General features: G+C 31.0%; 2 protein-coding genes and 1 long non-coding RNA gene across 3 annotated transcripts; all 3 read left to right on the forward strand.

The window, feature by feature from the left end:
* The first annotated feature begins 3653 nt into the window (after positions 1-3653).
* On the forward strand, positions 3654-6453 carry LOC140056990 (uncharacterized). The gene is made up of 5 exons (XM_072102521.1): positions 3654-4337; positions 4539-4676; positions 5253-5487; positions 5715-5950; positions 6283-6453. The coding sequence occupies exons 1-5, from the start codon at positions 4092-4094 to the stop codon at positions 6451-6453; spliced, it is 1026 nt and encodes a 341-aa protein (XP_071958622.1). The 5' UTR covers positions 3654-4091.
* A 152-nt stretch (positions 6454-6605) lies between these two features.
* Positions 6606-8669, forward strand: LOC140057083 (uncharacterized). The gene is made up of 4 exons (XM_072102620.1): positions 6606-6658; positions 6953-7111; positions 7332-7475; positions 7912-8669. Exons 1-4 carry the CDS (start codon positions 6625-6627, stop codon positions 7992-7994), a joined length of 420 nt encoding a protein of 139 aa, XP_071958721.1. The 5' UTR covers positions 6606-6624; the 3' UTR covers positions 7995-8669.
* A 7191-nt stretch (positions 8670-15860) lies between these two features.
* Positions 15861-16957, forward strand: LOC140056651 (uncharacterized). The gene is made up of 5 exons (XR_011846796.1): positions 15861-15881; positions 16311-16352; positions 16495-16631; positions 16748-16780; positions 16911-16957. It is a non-coding gene; the product is annotated as an uncharacterized lncRNA (long non-coding RNA).
* Positions 16958-20741: the final 3784 nt, after the last annotated feature.

The following is a 20741-nucleotide window of genomic DNA, read 5'->3' on the forward strand; positions in this document are numbered from 1 at the left end:
ATATTTAAATGTTTTTTTAATTTTCTATTTTAACTCACATAATGTCTAAAAGATCGCAATAATAATGAAGCTTTTGAAATGGATGTAAAATATTCATATTCTCAATTTTGTAAAAGCACTTCCACTGATATAGGGCTAGTGTTGCCCATAATAATAATAATACTAATTTATTTGGAGATTACACTTTTACAACAGTGGCACTCGACCAAATGGAAGGTGCATCCATATATTATCCTAATTAAATACGATTTAATGTGGCTTTACTTTTATATATTATAATAATATTTAATAATTATTCATTTTAACGGCACTTTGATAAAACAATGTTATATATCATACTATTGCACCTTTATTCATGGGGTGACCTACTATATCCTTACACTATTATGGAAAAAAAGAAAAAAAAACAAATAAGAATTGTGAAAGTTAACCCAATGTGACTTGGTTACACAATTGAAAAATTCATTATATAATAATATCATGTGCATGCAAAAACAAAATTGTATTATTAAATGTGCATATCATTTATTTGTCCAATATAATTTTATATATTAGTTTAATTTATTTTTCTAACGCCTAGTTTGACAGGCCAACTTTGAAATTGAAATAATCTTTTCGTTCGACACAATATTTCAGAGATACGTGAACATTTGATGATGGTCTATCCGATATGACTTTGTTTTTTTGTACATAAAAAGTGGACAATTTTGGTTTAGATCAATGAATGCTTAAAATTGTTTTTTTTTTTTGCTATATTTTTCAAGTTGATATCTGGAATACTATCAACGCTTTTATCTTATAATACGCGATATATTCATATTTTTTTTACAAGAAAATAAAGTATTGATCACTAGCTTGTTTTTATGTATTTAATAACTATTCTAAGTTCATTTTAAATAGGCGTATGTTTATATTTTAATGATTCATGGTAAACAATTATAAACAGCTTCAATATTACACAGTAGGTTATTCAAAAGAGACGCACAATTTATACGGACGTGTTTTTAACGACAAAATTGACCAATCAAAATGGAAATAGTCAAAATACAATAATTTTATGTTCATTGGCTACCCCACCAACAACCTAAACTTCAAATAATAAAAGATCCCTGTAATACTGTATTTAAAAAAAAGCATATTTGCAACCGAAATTTCTTATTTTATAAATATAATATAAATTTACAATTATACAAAACAATATACAACTGCTTATAAAAAAGGAATTTAATTCAAGAATTTTAATTTAGTTAAAATATCAGGATTTCTTACTTCAATTTGATGTTTCCTTTAGAGGCGCTAAACTTTTGAATATATGATTTATTTATTTTTTGGTCATATGTTTTTTATATCATGTTATTATGTTATGTGCAAATAAAGTACTTACATAGTTGATATATATATATATATATATTATGCAGTGTAGCATAGGTGAAATTACGGGAGCCCAATATGAATTAGTTTGAAATGGTAAAAATTATTTTACTACAGTATAAGTAGATTAAAATATATAAGTTAATCTATGAAAATGATTATATATTACTGGCAGATTTTATCGATCTCTATCGTGTAAATAATACTCGTTATCGATATGAAATACGATTTGCACTTGAGTTTTTCTTCCTGCTGATCTGTAGCTTTAGTATAAACAATGTGAACAATGCCCAAACAGGGAGTTGACTAATAACTCCCTGGCCCAAATAAAAGATCGTAACAGTGTGAAAGTGCGTCACTCGTCGCCCAACATTGTTTGTGATCACTTCGTTATCGCATTTGATAAAAATGGACTGGAGGTTTTGTGTAGAGGAAGACAACATTGCTTATCTAATAATTAATAACACTAGGGCAATAAAGCATTCTGATGGTGAACAGTTAGGAAAGGTTATAAAATTTACCAAAACAACTAAAGGCAAAAACTGGCTTAAGGTAAGATTGTTGTGTTCTTCTAAATAATATAATTTTCTTTTAATGTTTTTAGGGAACCATTCTTCACCAGTCTTATTACTTTATAAAGATTTTTTATTTTCCATTTTGCAGTTTTAAAAAGTGTTTCAAGCCACGCAATTATTAGTTTTATTAGTATTTTCCCAGGGGCACAATCTTCAGCTGTTTAATAGGCCTATTATATTTGGATTTTATAGGCTTTCTGATTATAATATATATTATGATTTATTCGATTATTTATTTCATCTAATTAATTGAAATGTTGTTTCAGGCCTAAAACTAAATTGTAATATATCTTTACTATAGGACCATTGATACTAATTTTGTTGACCATTTTTTTAACATTAAAGTTTTATATATGTTTTAAAAAATGCATTTTCATCAAGAGCACCAACACTGAATATTAGGGTGTAGTGTGTAGACTTAACAACTATATAAATTTCTATGTTTAGTTATTTATTTAATTAAAAACAAATTTGCAATACTATAGATTGTTACAGAAGAAAGCGACTGTAGTAGTACGCTTGCTGCAACCAAAGTATTGTGGAGCAAATTCAAACCGGACGAAAATTGCCCATTTTGCAAATGCAAGACAATTGACGACCTTACCAAAACATTGCAAACATTACGAAAGCGAAAAGCTCAAGATGCTGAAAACGTAACTACAAAGAGAACAAGAATTAACATAAAGACAATCGACGAAACAATCAAAGAAAAGATCATTGGTTAGTATATGAAACATTTGTTATTGAAGTTACATACTGTACCATGCCCCATGGACAAGCATAATTATTATCTGCTTTTGTTTTACTGTAGTTTACAATTAAACAAACGTTACTGTTTTATATTTTTTCAAATGTTTTGTTGAATATGTCACATAATAGTTATTCACTTTGATCTTGGATAACAAAAAATGTAATTTTAAACATAACTCACAATAACTATAGGCCTAACCATGATTAGATTTAATGTATCTACAATTCGTTACGTTAAATTAGTATAATCTGGCTAGATAAGTAATTATATACGTACTAGGCCTATTAAAATATAAAGCGGATGAACACATTTTTCGAAGATGAACGAACTAAAGATATTTTGAACACAGGTTTTAACTTCTTATAGTTACTCTATTTTCTATTTGTTTTATTGTTATTTAAGTTTCAAACAGTTATTATAAAACGCATAAATAGATTCCGGTCATTCGATTGGACAATTTTCTTTCACATGACTACTACTAGCCTTGCAAACCCAGACCTAGCCCGGATGCTAACATACACTAGGCCTAACCTTCCTAGATATTGTGCAAAATACCTATATAAATTCAAAATTAACTAAAATATAAAAAATAACATGTGCAGGGTGATCTCCATGCACTCAAGCAGGCAGGGGGTGATGATGTCCTGACACTACCTAGGCCTAGACTAAACGGCCTATACTGTATGGCAACGTTAAATTTTTAGGATATATATTGTTATTTAAAAAATAAAACTAATATTAAAATATAATGTCAATCATTTTTTGTAATTCATATAATTTAATAATGTATCCTTTTTCTGAAAATGTCCAACTTTGTATGTAAAACAATTTTTTAAAATGTTTTTTACTGATGTCGCAACTTGTGGAATTCCCCATTTTAGTAAAAAATAAAATTGGTTTATTAAATATGAAAATCCTATCATAATAATAATACAATGACATATTTATATTAAGTTGTTTCATATTAGAATTGTGAAATACAGGTAAATGATTTCACTAAATTGTAGTAGTAGGCTGACATTATTAGTCACCGACACCCAGATTAGCCAGGACATAAGATTACTACGATGCTTGATCTAAATCCTGGGGAGAATACTTCCTTGTTGTATAATCATAAGATGTAATATTTAACAAACTGTCATTTTACGTTTATAGGTCTAGTTGCTGTGCCAAGAAGTTCGATAGTAGCGCCGCCATCGGACTTACTACTTCGCAAGATCGACCAAGATTTTGTTAAAAAAATTCAAGAAACGCTTACAAAGGACGGTCTGGTGAACACGATACTACCTGTATTGCTTAATAAAGAACATTACGATTTCTTTAACAAACAAGAATACGAGAAGTGTATTTTTTATTCACTTGGCGGAAATCATTTAAGAACAGCACTATCAACAATGAGTGAGAATATATTTAAACAATTAGAAGTGGCAGTCTATTTTGATCTAACAAAAACTGAATCACTACGTGTGGCATCTCGACATAATTTCGTCACAGGTAATACTCACCAAGCAACTTTTGAAGACAACGTTGCAGTATGCCGTAACATTTTGCAAGATTACAATGACAAAGATGCCAAAACGACTTCGACATGGAGGAGAAAGTGTGCAGAGGCAATTGGCAAACAATCGTTCGAAAAAAAGGTATTATTAATATTATTTAAACAAGTTATTTAGGACTCTAATATATAAAGTTGTAATTAATAATGTAATGGTGATATAATTAATAATAATGTTGTAATTAATAATAATATATAATAAATAAGGATATTAACAATAATAAAAAGATAATAACGATAATAACACATAAGGATAGTAATAATAAATAATAACGTTGTATTGCAGATAATATCGTCCATGGAACCGATGTTCCAAGTATCATTGTATACGGACCGATGCTACACAAAGGTTACCAAGCTGTTTGCCAAGTATAATGCAGGAACGGTAAAGGATTCAAAACCCGGAAAGCAATTGAAGCAGTCGGTAGGTTTCTTACATTTATTTTCTGTCACATTTATTCTCTCAATAAATAGCAATTACTGGTGTATGCTTTTTTTTTGGCAAAAACAAACAAGCAAGAAACACAATCAGTTAATTATTAGTCTCAGTCACTTGCGGTAGAAACAACGCGTCTTCATTCAAAGGGTTAATAACTTTGTAAAAAACAATCTATTATTTATTAATTCATTTATTTTATACAGTTGTCAACCAACAGCGATGAAACCGCCACTAACAGGTTAAATCTAAACATAACAAACTATAAAAATGTATTCAAATTAGGCCTAATTTATTATAAAAAAAACCATTTTAAAATAGGCCTGTTTTTTCTAAAGGGGGGGGGGGGGAGTGTGATTAACTTTGTTAAAACTAAAAAATAGCCTATTCAAAAATGATATGACGTGCATTAACAATTGTTTTGTTTTCTTCAATTGTTATCCACACGAGAGAAATGTTTATACTGAACCTCTTGAACCCTTATTGGAACGCTTTATTATTTGTTATCACATGGAGTAAATGGTTATCAGTATTGTGACTAAACATTTTTTTACAATTCTATAGTTCTTCATGACACTACAAGGCCTGTCGGAAGAAGACAAGTTTGAATTGCTGTCATCTGTAACAGACGGAACAATGTCCATTAAAGAGGTTGAAAATAAAGCACGGTCGATTAAGCAGATAAAGGTGATCAGAGGAAAATTTTTGACAACTATTAAAGTACTGACATGGAAGGAAGCGACCGAAAGATTTCCGGAGCACACGACCGATTCTGCTCTTCGGCCTTTTTTAACAACAAGTAAGGTTACTATGTTACTAATAGAATTCAGTCGCTGTATTTGTGCTATATTTCTAAAACCAAGTCCCACTCTGTCAGATTTTAAAAATTCGTACAAAATTGAAACAATTTAATAGTATGCAGTTCGATGCAAAGGTACTTTATTCACACAAAACTACTATCCCTTATAGAAATTAAAATATTGAATAAATAATAATAAAAACATTTTAATACATTTCTTTTAAAAGGGAAGTTATCTAAAAGCGAAATTCCACCAGGTTTATTCATGCATTGTCAAGATGCTCTGTTTTGGGAGGAACAAAGGCAAAGTCAGCCTCAAGCGTCAACAGTTGATATTTTAACAGAAGATGGAACAAGATCAAAGTGTCAAGTTATGTCTGGGCCGTTTATTGGCAGAAAATTGACAGATATTGCCAATTCCAGTAATATGGGGTTACATCGTGGCCTGCTCGTACTGACAGAGGTTTGATATATTTTAAATATTTTATATTGTTTTGTATATTTGTAATTCATTCTATAGTGAGGGGTTTTCAAATTTGAAACTAAATTGTTTTTTTACGGCCTATCAATGTGGCTTTACTAAGAAAGATTTTAATAGATTTATATAAACAACAGAACAAATATTCAAACTGTTTTTAGAGATTAATATATATCCATTCTAACTGACCCCCCGAAGCCTGACACATGCAATTTTTGCATAACACAGTAACATTGAGACTGCACTGGTTTTGTTACTGGTTTTGTTACTGTTGTTATTCTTATTATATTATTTTTTCTATGCTTTTTTTTTTGTAGAAATGTGAAAAAGAAATGCTGATTTCTGATGTCATCGTAGTTGTTTGCAATGACGAGGACCTGCTATATAATATGACTATTTTAAAAGACAATGATAGAGTCATGCAAGTACAGTATTGGTACTGCGAAGAACAAGGTATACCCAGTTTGTTATTGTATTTACAAATATAGTTCAGTCATTTTTATTCAATTATAAATATAGGTCAATCATTGATTGGCAGTATACTAAAAAATGTTCACCAATTTGCAATACTAACTGCTTTTTGGTATGAGGTGGATGGTGAGGTAATGGGGTTATTTCTTCTTGTTTCTAATAATATTTTAAAAGACAATGATAGAGTCATGCAAGTACAGTATTGGTACTGCGAAGAACAAGGTATACCCAGTTTGTTATTGTATTTACAAATATAGTTCAGTCATTTTTATTCAATTATAAATATAGGTCAATCATTGATTGGCAGTCTACTAAAAAATGTTCACCAATTTGCAATACTAACTGCTTTTTGGTATGAGGTGGATGGTGAGGTAATGGGGTTATTTCTTCTTGTTTGTAATAAAAGAAAAAAAAAGAAATGTACCATTGATATTATTATTATTATATTCAAATATACAGGAAAGTTAATGTAAGTATGTAGGCCTACAGTTTAATGATGATTCATATTTTTTTTAGACACCATTCGCACGTTATTAGTAAGCCCTCAACACGAACGCATGATGAATGGAATTGGTGGCGTCATTAAGGCTAAGTCACTAGAACTGCTAATTAAGCAACTAGTGACAAGGCATAGCAGAGAAGGTCACTTAGTTGTAAATTGCCTAGGATGGAATGGTAAATAATACATTTATACCATAACTCATAATAATCATTCATTGATGTTAACCAAAAACATACCGCGTGACAATTGGGCATGTCGCTAAAATCCAATCAAATGGGAAAAATTCTTGTTCTTTGAGTCATTACTATTGTCGTTTGTACAAACGACATTAATGAACTAACAAAATAATTTAATATTCAATTGAAATCTATTTTATTGTTATTATAATTACAGTGTTCAAGGAAATAATTTTGCAACGGCGCAATTGTATAACCTTGCTCGAGAATGATGGGGAATCTGAATTAAGATCCAGATTAGTTCGTTTCAAAGAAGAAATTGAAAACAGCATTCAGCTTGAAAATGGAGCCCAATCGGATGGTAAGTTTAAGTTAAATTAACTTTATTGTTTATCTATTGTCATGGATGCTAATACGAAGAACAATATACAAGCGATATTTTATACATTCAAGTCGCAATACAATGCTGATGATTTGATGTTTGTAGTGCAATATACTGCTACTTTTTGTTCAGGAATTTTAAAACGGCATATTAAGCTGTATTCTCATAACTTGGACGGCATACTATGCTATCTGTATTGTAAACTTGTATAAACACAGCCCATGCATTTAATTTTTAATCAATATTCAAAATACCCATAATCAAGTTCTGACCCAATTTGAAACATATAGTAATACAAATTTAAAAAAAAAGATTCTCTATTTTAAAATTTTGTTTACACAGAGCTTCTAAAAAAATTATACAACTATTTAGAGGTCTATTAAATAATAGGGCCTTGGTTTATTTATCATTTCAGATGAGGACGACAGTACAGATGAGGAGGTTGAAGATAATGCGGAGATGGCAAATGAGGAGGACGACTACACATTTCCGGGGTGAAAATAGCATTCATGATACTGGACACATGCCTTGCAGTCACATTTTATATAACTTTTCAAATTAATTTATTAAATTTATTCTGTGCCTTGTGATGTTTATATATATACTGTATATACAATTGAGAGACTAGTACTGTTCCGCCGTACTACGACAGTGGTCTAATGGTCATCTGCATATCAAGCAGAATGTTCCGGGTTCGGATCTTGGATTGGGCATTCTCACTGATTTCCTCATCTTTATCGTTTAAAATTAAATAATTAAATTTCACTGGGCGGTTTAGAATTATTCTGTGCCTGTGAAATGTATATATCTTTTAAATATTTTCTACTAAAATCACGTATAAATAGTTAGTAATGCATACAATACTTATTTTACTAGAAGCCGAGTTTAATTCATTCTAAATTAATAACCAGTGTTAGTGAATAAATAGTTAAAATTTATCAGTTCTTTAATTCTTTGATGTACGGCTGAGAAAAAACACCTTATGAGTGTATTCATGTTTTGTCATTAATAAAAAGCTTGTATAGCACACTAAAACTTTGTCTACTAATTATTTTTACAGAGAAATTCTTGTATTTCTGAAGTCATAAATTTTATGACCTAATGGCAGCTTCACAATCATGTCATAAATATTATGACTTATGTGAAAATAGTCAATACCTTGAAGCCCGGAAATCACAGCCTCATGTACTATAACCAGCGTATTCCGAGACATAACATGTAGTTTTAAATTGTCATAAATTTTATGACCTAATGACTGCTAAATTAATGTCATAAATATTATGACTTATGTGAAAATAGTCAATACTGTACCAGGAAGCCCCAAAATTAGTGCTTCCTGTACTATACACTATAACTAGCGTATTCCGAGACTTAACATGTACCTTTAAATTGTCATAAATGTTATGACCTAATGACTGCTAAATTAATGTCATAAATATTATGACTTATGTGAAAATAGTCAATAGGCAGCTACCATGTCGCTCGAATAATACACGCTGTTATCTGCTGTATATAGCCCATCACTTTATAACTTTTTTGTTGAATCTAATATATTATTACCGAGTATAAGGTGGTTAGGAGCTAATAATACTAAGCTTTAGAGCTGAGTGGAAATGGGCCGCTACTACTGGTAATTACACCAAAGTGTTTTGTGTATGATAATCGAAGTGCAGCTAGCTCTGCCAACAAATGCATGGATTAATACATTCATTTATAAAAATAGTTTTTAACACTCAGCTAGCTTTTAACTCATTATCATAAATGAAAACAAAAAAGAATTGCCCTTTTCAACTACAAATAAAAACATATCATCCAAACTAATAAACAGAAAAAAGAAACAATTATTCAATCAATATTATAGTTTATCGTTAAAGTAAGTTGATATATTTATGTTTTATTATACATTGTATTAAACTAGTTAATGTCGATGTATACATTTATATAAAACAAGGTTTTGTTTATTAATTTCTCAGCGTTACTAAAATCAAAATATAAAACAAAACAAATTATACGGCAAGTTTATGCAAATAAAAATAATTATAAGAGGAAATGTTCGTTATCGCTAAATTGTAGTATTTTGATAATATTGAAATCGATAAAAATCAAAATATGCATATTTTACGATTTTGTATACATTTTAGCTATGAATGGCCAAAATTAAAGTAAAGGTCGATTTTGTTGAATCTACACAGACGTATAATGTTTGTACTGAAAATAAAACGTGTTATTATTGCATTGATATATAATGACCATTATACCAGCATAAGAAGGAAAATAAACTAGACAAGTATTCTTTACCAATCAATTTTGGTTATTTAATTAGGAATATGTCTTTTTGAGGAGTGGTTGTTTGTTGCCAATTGTTCTTGTATTTGGTAAGTACCAGGCTTTAATATTTTGTGGGTGCTACTAAGAAAACATTTGGTTTTGTATTTTTGGTAAACACATTTAAAATCCTCATATACATAAGTAGGCCTACATTTCCATCATTATTTGAAATACAAATAATACAATCATGCGTTTTATGTTATTTCCGTATTATAGAGGTGGTTCAAACTTAAGTCGACAATTAAAGAAAAAACTAATAATTTAAAATTAAATTCCCGTTGTCTGTGTTTGCGCGGGTGTGTCGATTTGATATCCTGCCGGACCACATAGTTTGGTTTGTGAAACCAGAACAGAAAACGATAATAGAGAGAATGCACATTCCAGGGGCGCAGCCAGCAAAGAATTAATGGGGGGGTCAACCAATATGCGAGTATTTTGCGAGCGAAGCGAGCAACCATGGGCTGGGGGCCAGGGGGCCGCCAAGGGCCCCCGGTTGGGGTCCAGGGGGCGAAGCCCCCTGGAAGCTTTGGCGGTCTAGCGCAATCTAGATCATTTGAATCGGTTTACGCACACACAAATATGACAATGTTAACACTAATAAACTGAAACAAAGAAAACAAAAACAACTCTCATTTTCATTACAGAACATTCCAGGCTGCCACAGACAAACACTTTTTTTCTTGCTTGTTTGTTGATTTGTGTAGAGAGGCTGTAAACTCAGAGGAGGAATTATTTGAATTCCTCCTTTTTCACAAATACAAAAGTTGCATGAAATGAACGCAGAGTTGCAAAAGTTTGAAAAAAGAAATTAGAATGATAGCATGGAGTGATATTATTAAATGAGAACCTTAAGGTTAGAGTTCATACACTGTGCAAGTCCAAGAAGCTATCTTGGCTCCGTGTGTATGTGAGACGCTTATCATACCCAGTACATACAATATTTTGTTTAAAAATATACCTATTTTGTTCGAATGTATAGTATAGGTGATAGCTTATACATAATTGTAATAACTAACTTCTAAATTATTATCATACATTTTACGTTAGTTACTATAACGGCGCTCTAGACATCGCGTGATGCATCTTTAAACATAAGTTTGGAACATTCTTCTCGGCTTGGAGACAGAATTCGCGAATGACATTCTCTGTATTAATGTTCATGTTAAAGTGTATGTTCATGAGGCACAATCCCGAAAGCTGCTCATAAGACATGTGATTTCGCAAACAGGTTTTCGTTCTCCACAAAGTCGAAAAACTCCGCTCAGCAGACGTTACGGGAATTGGCCTACGCGATTAGAAGAAGTGAACGCACATTCGGAAACACATCTGGATCCGCTAATTTTACACAGTCGCTTCTTCCATCACTGAAGCTCGGAATGAAGATGTTCGTGTCTTGGCAGATCATCGCACCAAATTCAAGTTCCTTGAAGACTTCTTCAACATTACACTTCACGATAGACTCGGGTGCTACGCCAAATATTTTAAAGCATGACCTGTTATCGGAAGAAAAACGGGTTTTTAACTCGGTTTGTAAATGATCAAGAAGTTGATTTGGTAATAGTGCTCGGTAGTAATCTTCCACAGTATCTCCAGGATGATTTGATCTGTATTGTTGTCTCATGTTTTTATTTATTTTTTCAAAAAAAAAGGGGGGGTCAGGACCCCCGTGACCCCCCCACTGGCTGCGCCCCTGCATTCACTAGAATTTTATTTTGTTTTTGTCGTCTTTCTGATTTTAACACTTTGCAGCACAATGTTATATTTCAAAACCAAGTAACGTAGCGTATTTTAGTTTCAGATACAAGTGCCCAAATACAAGTGTCAGTGGATGCTGGTACAGCGAGAGAGTTTGACAATGTAACAATGGTGTGTACTCCATCATTTCTGTCAGGAGATTCATTGGTTCAACTGGCTTGGACAAAAGCTGATGAGAATGGTCAACAAGTAGGAAGTGGTCTTGTAAGTTCTCCACGACAATCATCCAATGCTCGATACAGTTTGTCCAATAATAATCTTATAATAACTGATGTTGAACGAGGTGATGCAGGCAACGTTGTGCTGTTAGCACCAATCTTGCAAATCCTGGTGAAAACTTTGCAGAACTCGCAGTCAATTGTGAGTACAGTATAGTAGAATGTTATGAATATGCAATTATTTCTTCAAATACAATAAATAAGTGGGAGGATGATACTGTATTTTAGACATTATAATTTGTTTATGTTTAATGTAAGAACATTTGGAAATACAAGCTACAGTAATTGCTTTGTGTTAATTTATTTTAAACAAGTAGGCCTAGTGTATTTTGTTATTGATTTCATTTGTCAGATAATTGTGAGTATAAAGTAAATTATGATGAATATTTGTAATTTGCACATTTCTTCAAATTATAATCAATTTTTGTCAGAATTTCAAAGCGAGATGATGATGCTTAGAAATATACTTATACAGTACTGTATTAAAAGCTTAGACTTATCAATGTTGTTGAAAAAAATAATTATTTGAAAATGTTTTGTCTTGAATGTTTAGACATACAATACTGTACTTGTCGATAAATAGTATTGTGTAGCAATTGAAACATTTAATCACAAATTATTATCAAATTTATCCTAAAAATAAAGTTGTGTTTGTGGTAATACATGAGTATTTTAAACATTGTTATGTAAGTTTTCCATGAACAGATCTTGACAACCCAGATTTGAAGCTAATGTCTAACGATGATGAAGCAGCAACATTTAAATGTACTGAACCTGATGGATTCCCAACACCGATTACCATCACATGGATCAAAGATGACGTCATACTTGATTTGTCTGATACACAAAAGTATCCAACTTCTAATGCAACATTAACGATTGATGACGTTGATGAGACAGATGAGGGAGTTTATCAGTGTAGAGCAGAGAATGCTGCTTACAGTGGAACAGAAAAAAAACTTAGTAACATTGTTACCCTCATCACATTAGGTTGGTACGATTGGAATCAAATAGTTTCATAACTGTTAATTGATACAATGAATACATACTATATATAAACATACATTTCGTTCTTTCGGGTCGTGTTTTCTCTACCACAAATAATTTGTCTTTGTTCCTACATGATATGGATAGCACTGGTGAGCTAACACAACAAAAACGGAACACTTTAGGCCTAATTGTTTTTTGTTGTTATTATTATTATGCAGGTGTTTTATAATATGAACGCATAATAAGTTTCGATAATAATGCTTATTTATTTTTTTAGAATTGACGACTACTTCTATATCCAGTAAGTCAACTATAAGTACGTTGCATTGTATTATATTGTAAATTTCCGGGTTTGAACGAAATAAAAGTGGAAAGAAGCCACAAAAGAAAAACAAAATTAAAACAAATCTGGGTTTGATTCCCAAATAGACAAGGATGAAAATGTGAACAATTGATGTGAGCATCTTAAAAGCAACAGCGACGACAATTAGTCAGAATCATTTGTGAGAAGACAAAAAAGGAGAGAAAATATATAAAAAAGGTTCCCTGGATATTTGCTTACTTCATACAATTATGAAAACACTGACTAATTCTTTTTCTATCCAATAAACTTTATTTTAAGCAGCAGGCGTACATGTCTTATACTAGAGAGACAGATAACAAGGATAGCCACACATACCAAGATTTACAGAAGAAAGACGATAATCAAGCTGTATATATAAATGTTAGAGCAAAGAGGGACAAAAAATAATGCCTCTTATTGTTAATGAAATGTCACAGTTTGAAAATTGTTGATTTTAATAATATAACTCAATAATTTATGGGTAAAACTGACAAAATTTAAAATAACAAGAAAAATTTGAATTCTGCAATTTGTTTAAAAAAAACCCATACACTTTATATCTAGTGCCATTGCCTATGGTGTATAGCAACATGTGATGTAAAGATGAAAACATATGACATATCTAAAAATGTAAATAACAAGATACATTTATACGAATTATATTTCTTGGTCTTTTATTTCGTACTGGAATTGAAATTTGCTTGTAGTTGATTCGTTGTATATTTGAAGACAACATACAAAGAAAAAATAAGAAACAAAGGAAAATAAGGATTTCCTACACCAACACGCGTTTAAGTTCATATTATTAAAAATTTCTTTAATTTAATTTCGCCCTCGATTGCATGTTTGGTTGCTTGCTGCCATTTTTTCATAAGTGCATAAGTTCAAAATTATTTTGAAACACATTTCATCGTCTTCCGTTCAAATGTAGCTTAATGACGGCTGACGCCCTCTACCTCACCCTGTAGCTTTCATTTTCTTACAAAATTGCTACACACTCTTTTAGTCTTCACGCTCATTAGGCATTACGAGCAAGTAACGTTACAGGTTGGTTTAATTTATTGTTAATATACTTAATACATAACTTGCCAAACTACTTTCTATTATTCAGCAAATTAATTGTCACTATTAAAAATCAAGTATATTGATTCAATCGATATTATACATGAACGATACTGTATGAAGGAAGTAGACATAATAATATATCAAACTATGAATGGCAATACACACTCATCACAATAACAGGAACAAACAGTATTTCAATATACATTATAATATACAATAGTGGAATAGTCTTGCTTTGTAGGCCCACTGGCCGTATTTAAGATTCCTGCTTTAGATTTGTGAAGATGAAGACGGAAATGTAAACATTATAATGTGATATCTTGTTTTTTTTTAACTTTGTGTTTGTAAAATGACAGTTCTTTAGAAATATAGGAAATATGTTTGTTTACAAAAAATTAATCTAAACATTGGGCCACCATACAGTATGGAGGAAGTAAACAAAAATGTAAATGAATCCTCATTCAGACAATGCAAGAACCATCAGTGTCCTTGAGAGACAAGAGTGATATATAATTTTGGAATTTCAGATTGTTAGGCGTGACCTAACAGAAGTAATGTCGATATGTGAGTGTGCACTAATTTTCCTGATTTTCCTAAGCGACTGTAAGTAGAAACTTTGAATATAATTGGTGTAACCAATCATGCATGTTTATTAGTAGGGTCATAAAAAAAACATAAAATTATAAGACTAGACTGGCTATGGAGTTTGACGTAGTAACCAATTTTTATTTGAAACGTTGAATATAATTGGTGTAATCGGTTGTCAAGCATGTTTTCAACATTGCGTTCTAATAATTATTAGTAGGGTCTTACTATTATTTCAACATTTGCTTATAAGACTGAAGTTCAGTGTTCGGAGAAACCAATTTTATTTTTGTTTTTTTTAATTGATTTGTTTCATTAAATACATTGCCACCCTTTCAATTTTGTATATAGTTATAAATGGTCAAAATCCTGTAGTCAGTGTACAAGATGCTAACGTTAAATTAGGTGAGAGCGCTGTTATCTCCTGTAGTCATACACTCAGTGGTACTAGAACTCTGCAGGCTGTTCAATGGTACAATAGTAATTCAGATGGAGATCAGTTAGACATCCTTGTTAACAGTGCTGAGTCAAATACAAATGGTAGATATACAGTTACTAACACAGCACAGACTGCTCAAACTGGTGTAGCTACTCTCACCATTGCAAACTCAGTGTTACCTGATGAGGAATATTACCTATGTGGAATTATTGATTCATCTTCTGTGTTTGGTCAAGATAGTGGAAACCTTACTGTTCACTGTGAGTATGAATAAATCTGTCAAAATTGTATTATAGTTTTAAAATAAATTGCTATTTAAAAAAGGGTAGCATTCATTTTAATTAAGACAATTGACTTTGTCATTACAGATCTAGAAAACCCTATTTTGGAATCCAACACATTAATTGTCATGATAAATGACACCGCAACATTCACATGTGCTAAATTTATCGGCAAACCAACACCAATTATTGTCAGATGGACAAAGGAGAATGTTGCACTTGATGTTTCTGATGAAGAAAAGTATCCATCTTCTGATGCAACATTAACTATTAATAAAGTTGATGAAATAGATGAAGGAAGTTATCGTTGTGTAGCAGAGAATGCTGCTTACAGTGGAGATGAAGGAAAAGAAAGTAATCCTCTCAAACTCTCAGTGGGTTGTAAGTAAAGTTTATTTATGTAGCTTTTATATTATTATTATTATTCTGATACGGACAAATATCCATCTTCTGATGCAACATTAATTATTAATAAAGTGAATGAAATGGTAGCAGAGAATGCTGCTTATAGTGGAAATGAAGGAAAACGTAGTAATCCTCTCGAACTCTCAGTAGGTTGGTTGCAATAAGGTTGTTATAACTAATGATACAATAATATCATTATTTTATTGATATCATAGGTATAATATTATGGAACCAAAGAGTCAATCATAATTATACAGAATATTCCAACAATATGTATTATGCGGTAACAGTTACACAGTTTAGTTGTAATAGGCCTTTTTACAATATAGCACAAGTAATATATAAAACCAATAGATGCACTGACTATGTTTAAATAACATAATCATATACTTTCTATTTCCTTAGCATTGAGAACAACTTCTTCTACATCCAGTAGGTCAACTACACGTACGTTTCATTTGTTTGCATTGCACTAATAGTTTTCCATTTTTAGGCCCTATAATTTTGTGAATAAAAAGTATGACCTTTGTATATTTGTTATGTCACAATCACATGGTAACTCTGATTCTCCTGAATCTTGCGTGCACAGAAGTTCCAAAGAGTGAGGGCGTGTGCAATTCAACTGGTCTTGTTGTTGGAATGACGTTTATTGGTGTGCTCATTGGATTCATTATCTGTTTGATTGTGGTTTTTATTATCAGAAAAATAGAGAAGTCAAAATCGCAGGTAAATTATAATTCAGAAAGTAGAAAAAAATAGTAAAATAGTCGAAGGTTTAGTGAAATACCGTCACAATTAATGGCAAATGTATTCAATTTACTTTTTGATGTTTTATTTTAAAGACACCGACATCAACAAATGACAACCAATCAGGGGTAAGGATGCTATACTTCAACCTTAATTATTCTCTTTCACTTTGATCATTATCATCATTGTAACCAAAACACAATAAAGGTTTGCATGATTGTAATTCATCTTACTTTACTGTTGTATTTTTTTTAGCAGCAGGCGTATATGACTTACACTGGAGAGACAGATAAAGAGGATAACCACACAATATACCAAGATCTACATTATAAAGACGATAATCAAGCTGTGTATGTAAATGTTAAAGCAAAGAAAGACAACAAATAATATACATGTTTAAAATAAAAATGAAATACATACATTATTATTATTATTCTTATTATTAATGAAATACCATTTCATATCTGTAGAAAGTGTTTTCTTTCTCTTGATTTAACTCTTTAACGTGTACAAATTTAATAACAAGGAAATGTGAATGCTGCAATTTGTATCATCACTAACAACAAAAAAACCTATATGTACCTATAGTGACATAATCTACCAGTGGCATATAGCAACATGTGATGTAAAGATGAAAACCATAGACATAACCCTGTATGAATCGTATGGTACAACTTTTTTTTTTCTATCCGTGGGCCTAGGCGAAGGTCTAAATCACTAATCAACAATTAAGAGATATGTTTCAAATACAATCTATAATCAAAGAGTAAATTCATTCGTTAAACAACAAAATGCCGTGACATGAGATGCAAAAGAGAAATCAATTTTGAAATCAATTCAATTCAATTCAATTCAATAATACATTTATTTAAGATGGTCACAATATATAACAAACAATATTACAATAAACAATCATAAACAATTAATATAAGACCATCTTGGGATCAAAATTAGAAGTAGAACTTGTCTCACATTGACCCCTAAAATAATAATAATAATTCAAACAAAAATAAGAACGGTACCGTATAAATATACAAATACAACGCATACAATTAAATAAATTATACAGTGCGCAACATATTTAGTAGGTTTGGTAACAAGATAAATAAAGGATTTTTATATGCTTTCTAAATGAATTTACAGTATATAAATGATTGATGGCAGTTGAATCTAGATTATTCCAATACGTTGGTCCTAAATAAGTAATAAAAAACTGGCTTTTTCTAAGTTTAACAAATGGAACATACAATTTATGTGGATTTCTTATGTTATAGGTATGATCTAATAAACGATTTGAAAATAACATTGAAACAGACTTTGGTAGTAAACCAGTAACATATTCAAACATAAAAGAAGTAACTTGAAGTTTATGAAGGTCATATATTTTTAAAATTTTAAGTTTTTTAAACAAAGGTTCTGATGCAGATGTAGATTGTTCAAAGTTTAATAATCGAACAACACGTTTTTGTAAAATGAAAATTCTTTGTAAATTTGATGGATAATCAGCTGCCCATATAATATTGCAATAAAGTAAATGTGGTAATATAAGCGAATTATACAAAGAAAGTAAAATGTGTTGAGGAAAAAAATATTTTATCTGGTTTATAACACCAATGCATTTAGACATTTTGATTGAAATATTTTTCTGATGACCGGTCCAATTTAAGTTTTCATTAATTAAAATTCCAAGAAATAAAGTTTCGCTTTTTCGGTCCAGATTTTTACCATTTAGAACAACCTGAATGTTTTTGTTACTTAATTTATGCCTGTTTCGATGGGAGTGAAATATAATGAAATTTGTTTTTGAAGTATTAATCAATAATTTATTAGAAGAGAACCAATTTTCAATCTTATTTAATTCTAAATTAAAGGTATTTACTAATAAATCAATATTTTTGTTTGAATAAAATAAAGTTGTATCATCGGCAAAGGAAACAATATTCAGTGTATCACTAACAAAGGTTATGTCATTTACGTAAATAAGAAATAATAAGGGTCCAAGGACCGACCCCTGTGGTACACCACATGGAACGTTCTTTGCCGATGATTTACAGTTACCAATCTGTACATATTGTTTACGAAATCAGTAGCCTATAATAACAGTTGACGGCCGTTTAATTAGTATATTAGTACCGTAGCCTATAGGCCTAGTAATGGACCCCATCGTCACCAACAACGGCACCAAAATGCCATTTTCTTGTTCAAAGAATCATCGTTACTTTTAATGCAGGACACATCAAGTTTGTGCCAATTTCACAATAGCAATTGTTTGAGAAATTAAAGTTTAGACCAAAGATGCTTTAGCATCATGAAGTGGCGCCACTCTACGTGGCGCGTTATACGATCTTTGGTTTTAGACTGGGTGTGGCGGGGATAGAGCGAGATAGCTTAAAGAACGATGAGGGCGTGTGTAATTAATTCAATCCAGAGCCATCAGATTCAATAAACTCGTATTAGGTCTACTTTCAAAATCTCACAAAACAAGGAAGGACAATTCGATTTATATTCCGTATTCACTATACTAATAATTCTGTCTTTGTGATGATGACTACTTGTTGTTTGCTGCTACTTGTTCTTGTATTTGGTAAGTACCCAGCTTTAATGTTTTGTTGTCAAACTAAGAAAACATTTAATTTTGTTTGTATTTAAATTACACATTTCCGTCATTTTTTGAAATAAAAATAGTTATACAGTTATGTTATTTCCGGATTATAGATGGTGGTTCAAATTTTCAACAATCATAAAAATAAACTATCAAATGAAAGTTATTCCGGTTGTCTGTGTTTCTATGAAAAAATGCATTTACTAGAATTTATTATTTTGTTATTATCATAATTCTGATTTAAACACTTTTCAGTATAGGCCTAATATGTCATATTTCACAGACAATCTTAGTTTCAGATACAAGTTCCCAAACACTAGTGACAGTGAATGCTGGTACAGCAAAAGTTGATGAAGCTGCAACAATGATGTGTACTTATACACTTGTACCAAATGATTCATTGCTTCAACTGGTTTGGACAAAAGCAGATGACAATGGTCAAGCAGTAGGAATTGCTCTTGTGACTTCTACAGGAGAAACAAGCAATGGTCGATACAGTTTGTCCAATGATAATCTTATAATAACTGATGTTGTAAGAGAAGATGCAGACAACTATCGTTGTAGCGTTAGCACCAATGGTGGAAATACTGCTGAAAACTTTGCTAATCTCACGGTCTATTGTGAGTATGTAGCTAATTATGAATGAGTGTTCAAAGTTTTTGAAATGAAAAATATTAAAACTTCAACCCAGCAATAAAATAAGACGTTAATACATTTGCATTTAACTTACATTTTACAATTGTTGTGAAAATGTTGCAATGCATACGCAAAATAGGCCTCCTGATTTGTTCGTTATGTAGTCATGAATGAACATGTTTGCATTACCAGATCTTGAAGAACCAGTTCTGAATCCAACAAAGTTGTCTGTCAACGCAACAGAAACAGTGACATTTACATGTTCTAACCTTATTGGTGTACCAGCACCAATTACCGTCACGTGGATCAAAGATGACGTCATACTTGATTTGTTTGATACAATAAAGTATCCGTCTTCTGATACAACATTGACGATTAATGACGTTGATGAATCAGACGAGGGCGTTTATCAGTGTAGAACAGAGAATGCTGCTTATAGTGGAACAGATGGAAAACTTAGTAATACTGCCACACTGTCAATAGGTTGGTGGAATAAACATTTTGATAAATAATATATTTTATTAGCATCATTGTATACGTATTTTCTGCATGTCCTAATTAGTCATAGTCATAGTCATATATACTTTATTGTCCATTTAAAAAACAGAAATGTGATTTGAAAACTGGCAAAATACAAAAATATAAAATACAATTTACAAAAACACACACAAAAAGTTAAGAGGCTAAAAATTGTTAAAATTAGATAAAAATTATTATTATTTAATTATATTATATGATTTATTATTATATTGAACTAACGATGATTTAAAGTTTATATATTATAAATTATAAATGGAATATTCATATTACAGTATATTATGTCATGCGGTAATAAAAAATAAAGCACATAC

Source organism: Antedon mediterranea, chromosome 8 (assembly GCF_964355755.1).
Source record: "Antedon mediterranea chromosome 8, ecAntMedi1.1, whole genome shotgun sequence".
Classification (NCBI taxonomy): domain Eukaryota; kingdom Metazoa; phylum Echinodermata; class Crinoidea; order Comatulida; family Antedonidae; genus Antedon; species Antedon mediterranea.

Coding starts and splice junctions, on each gene's coding strand:
- LOC140057083 (XM_072102620.1), top strand. CDS start 6,625: ATGCAAGTACAGTATTGGTACTGCGAAGAACAAG. Junction 6,659..6,952: donor TTGGTACTGCGAAGAACAAG/GTATACCCAGTT, acceptor TATTTTTTTTAG/ACACCATTCGCACGTTATTA. Junction 7,112..7,331: donor AAATTGCCTAGGATGGAATG/GTAAATAATACA, acceptor TTATAATTACAG/TGTTCAAGGAAATAATTTTG.
- LOC140056990 (XM_072102521.1), top strand. CDS start 4,092: ATGAGTGAGAATATATTTAAACAATTAGAAGTGGCAGTCTATTTTGAT. Junction 4,338..4,538: donor AACAATCGTTCGAAAAAAAG/GTATTATTAATA, acceptor GTTGTATTGCAG/ATAATATCGTCCATGGAACC. Junction 4,677..5,252: donor GAAAGCAATTGAAGCAGTCG/GTAGGTTTCTTA, acceptor ACAATTCTATAG/TTCTTCATGACACTACAAGG.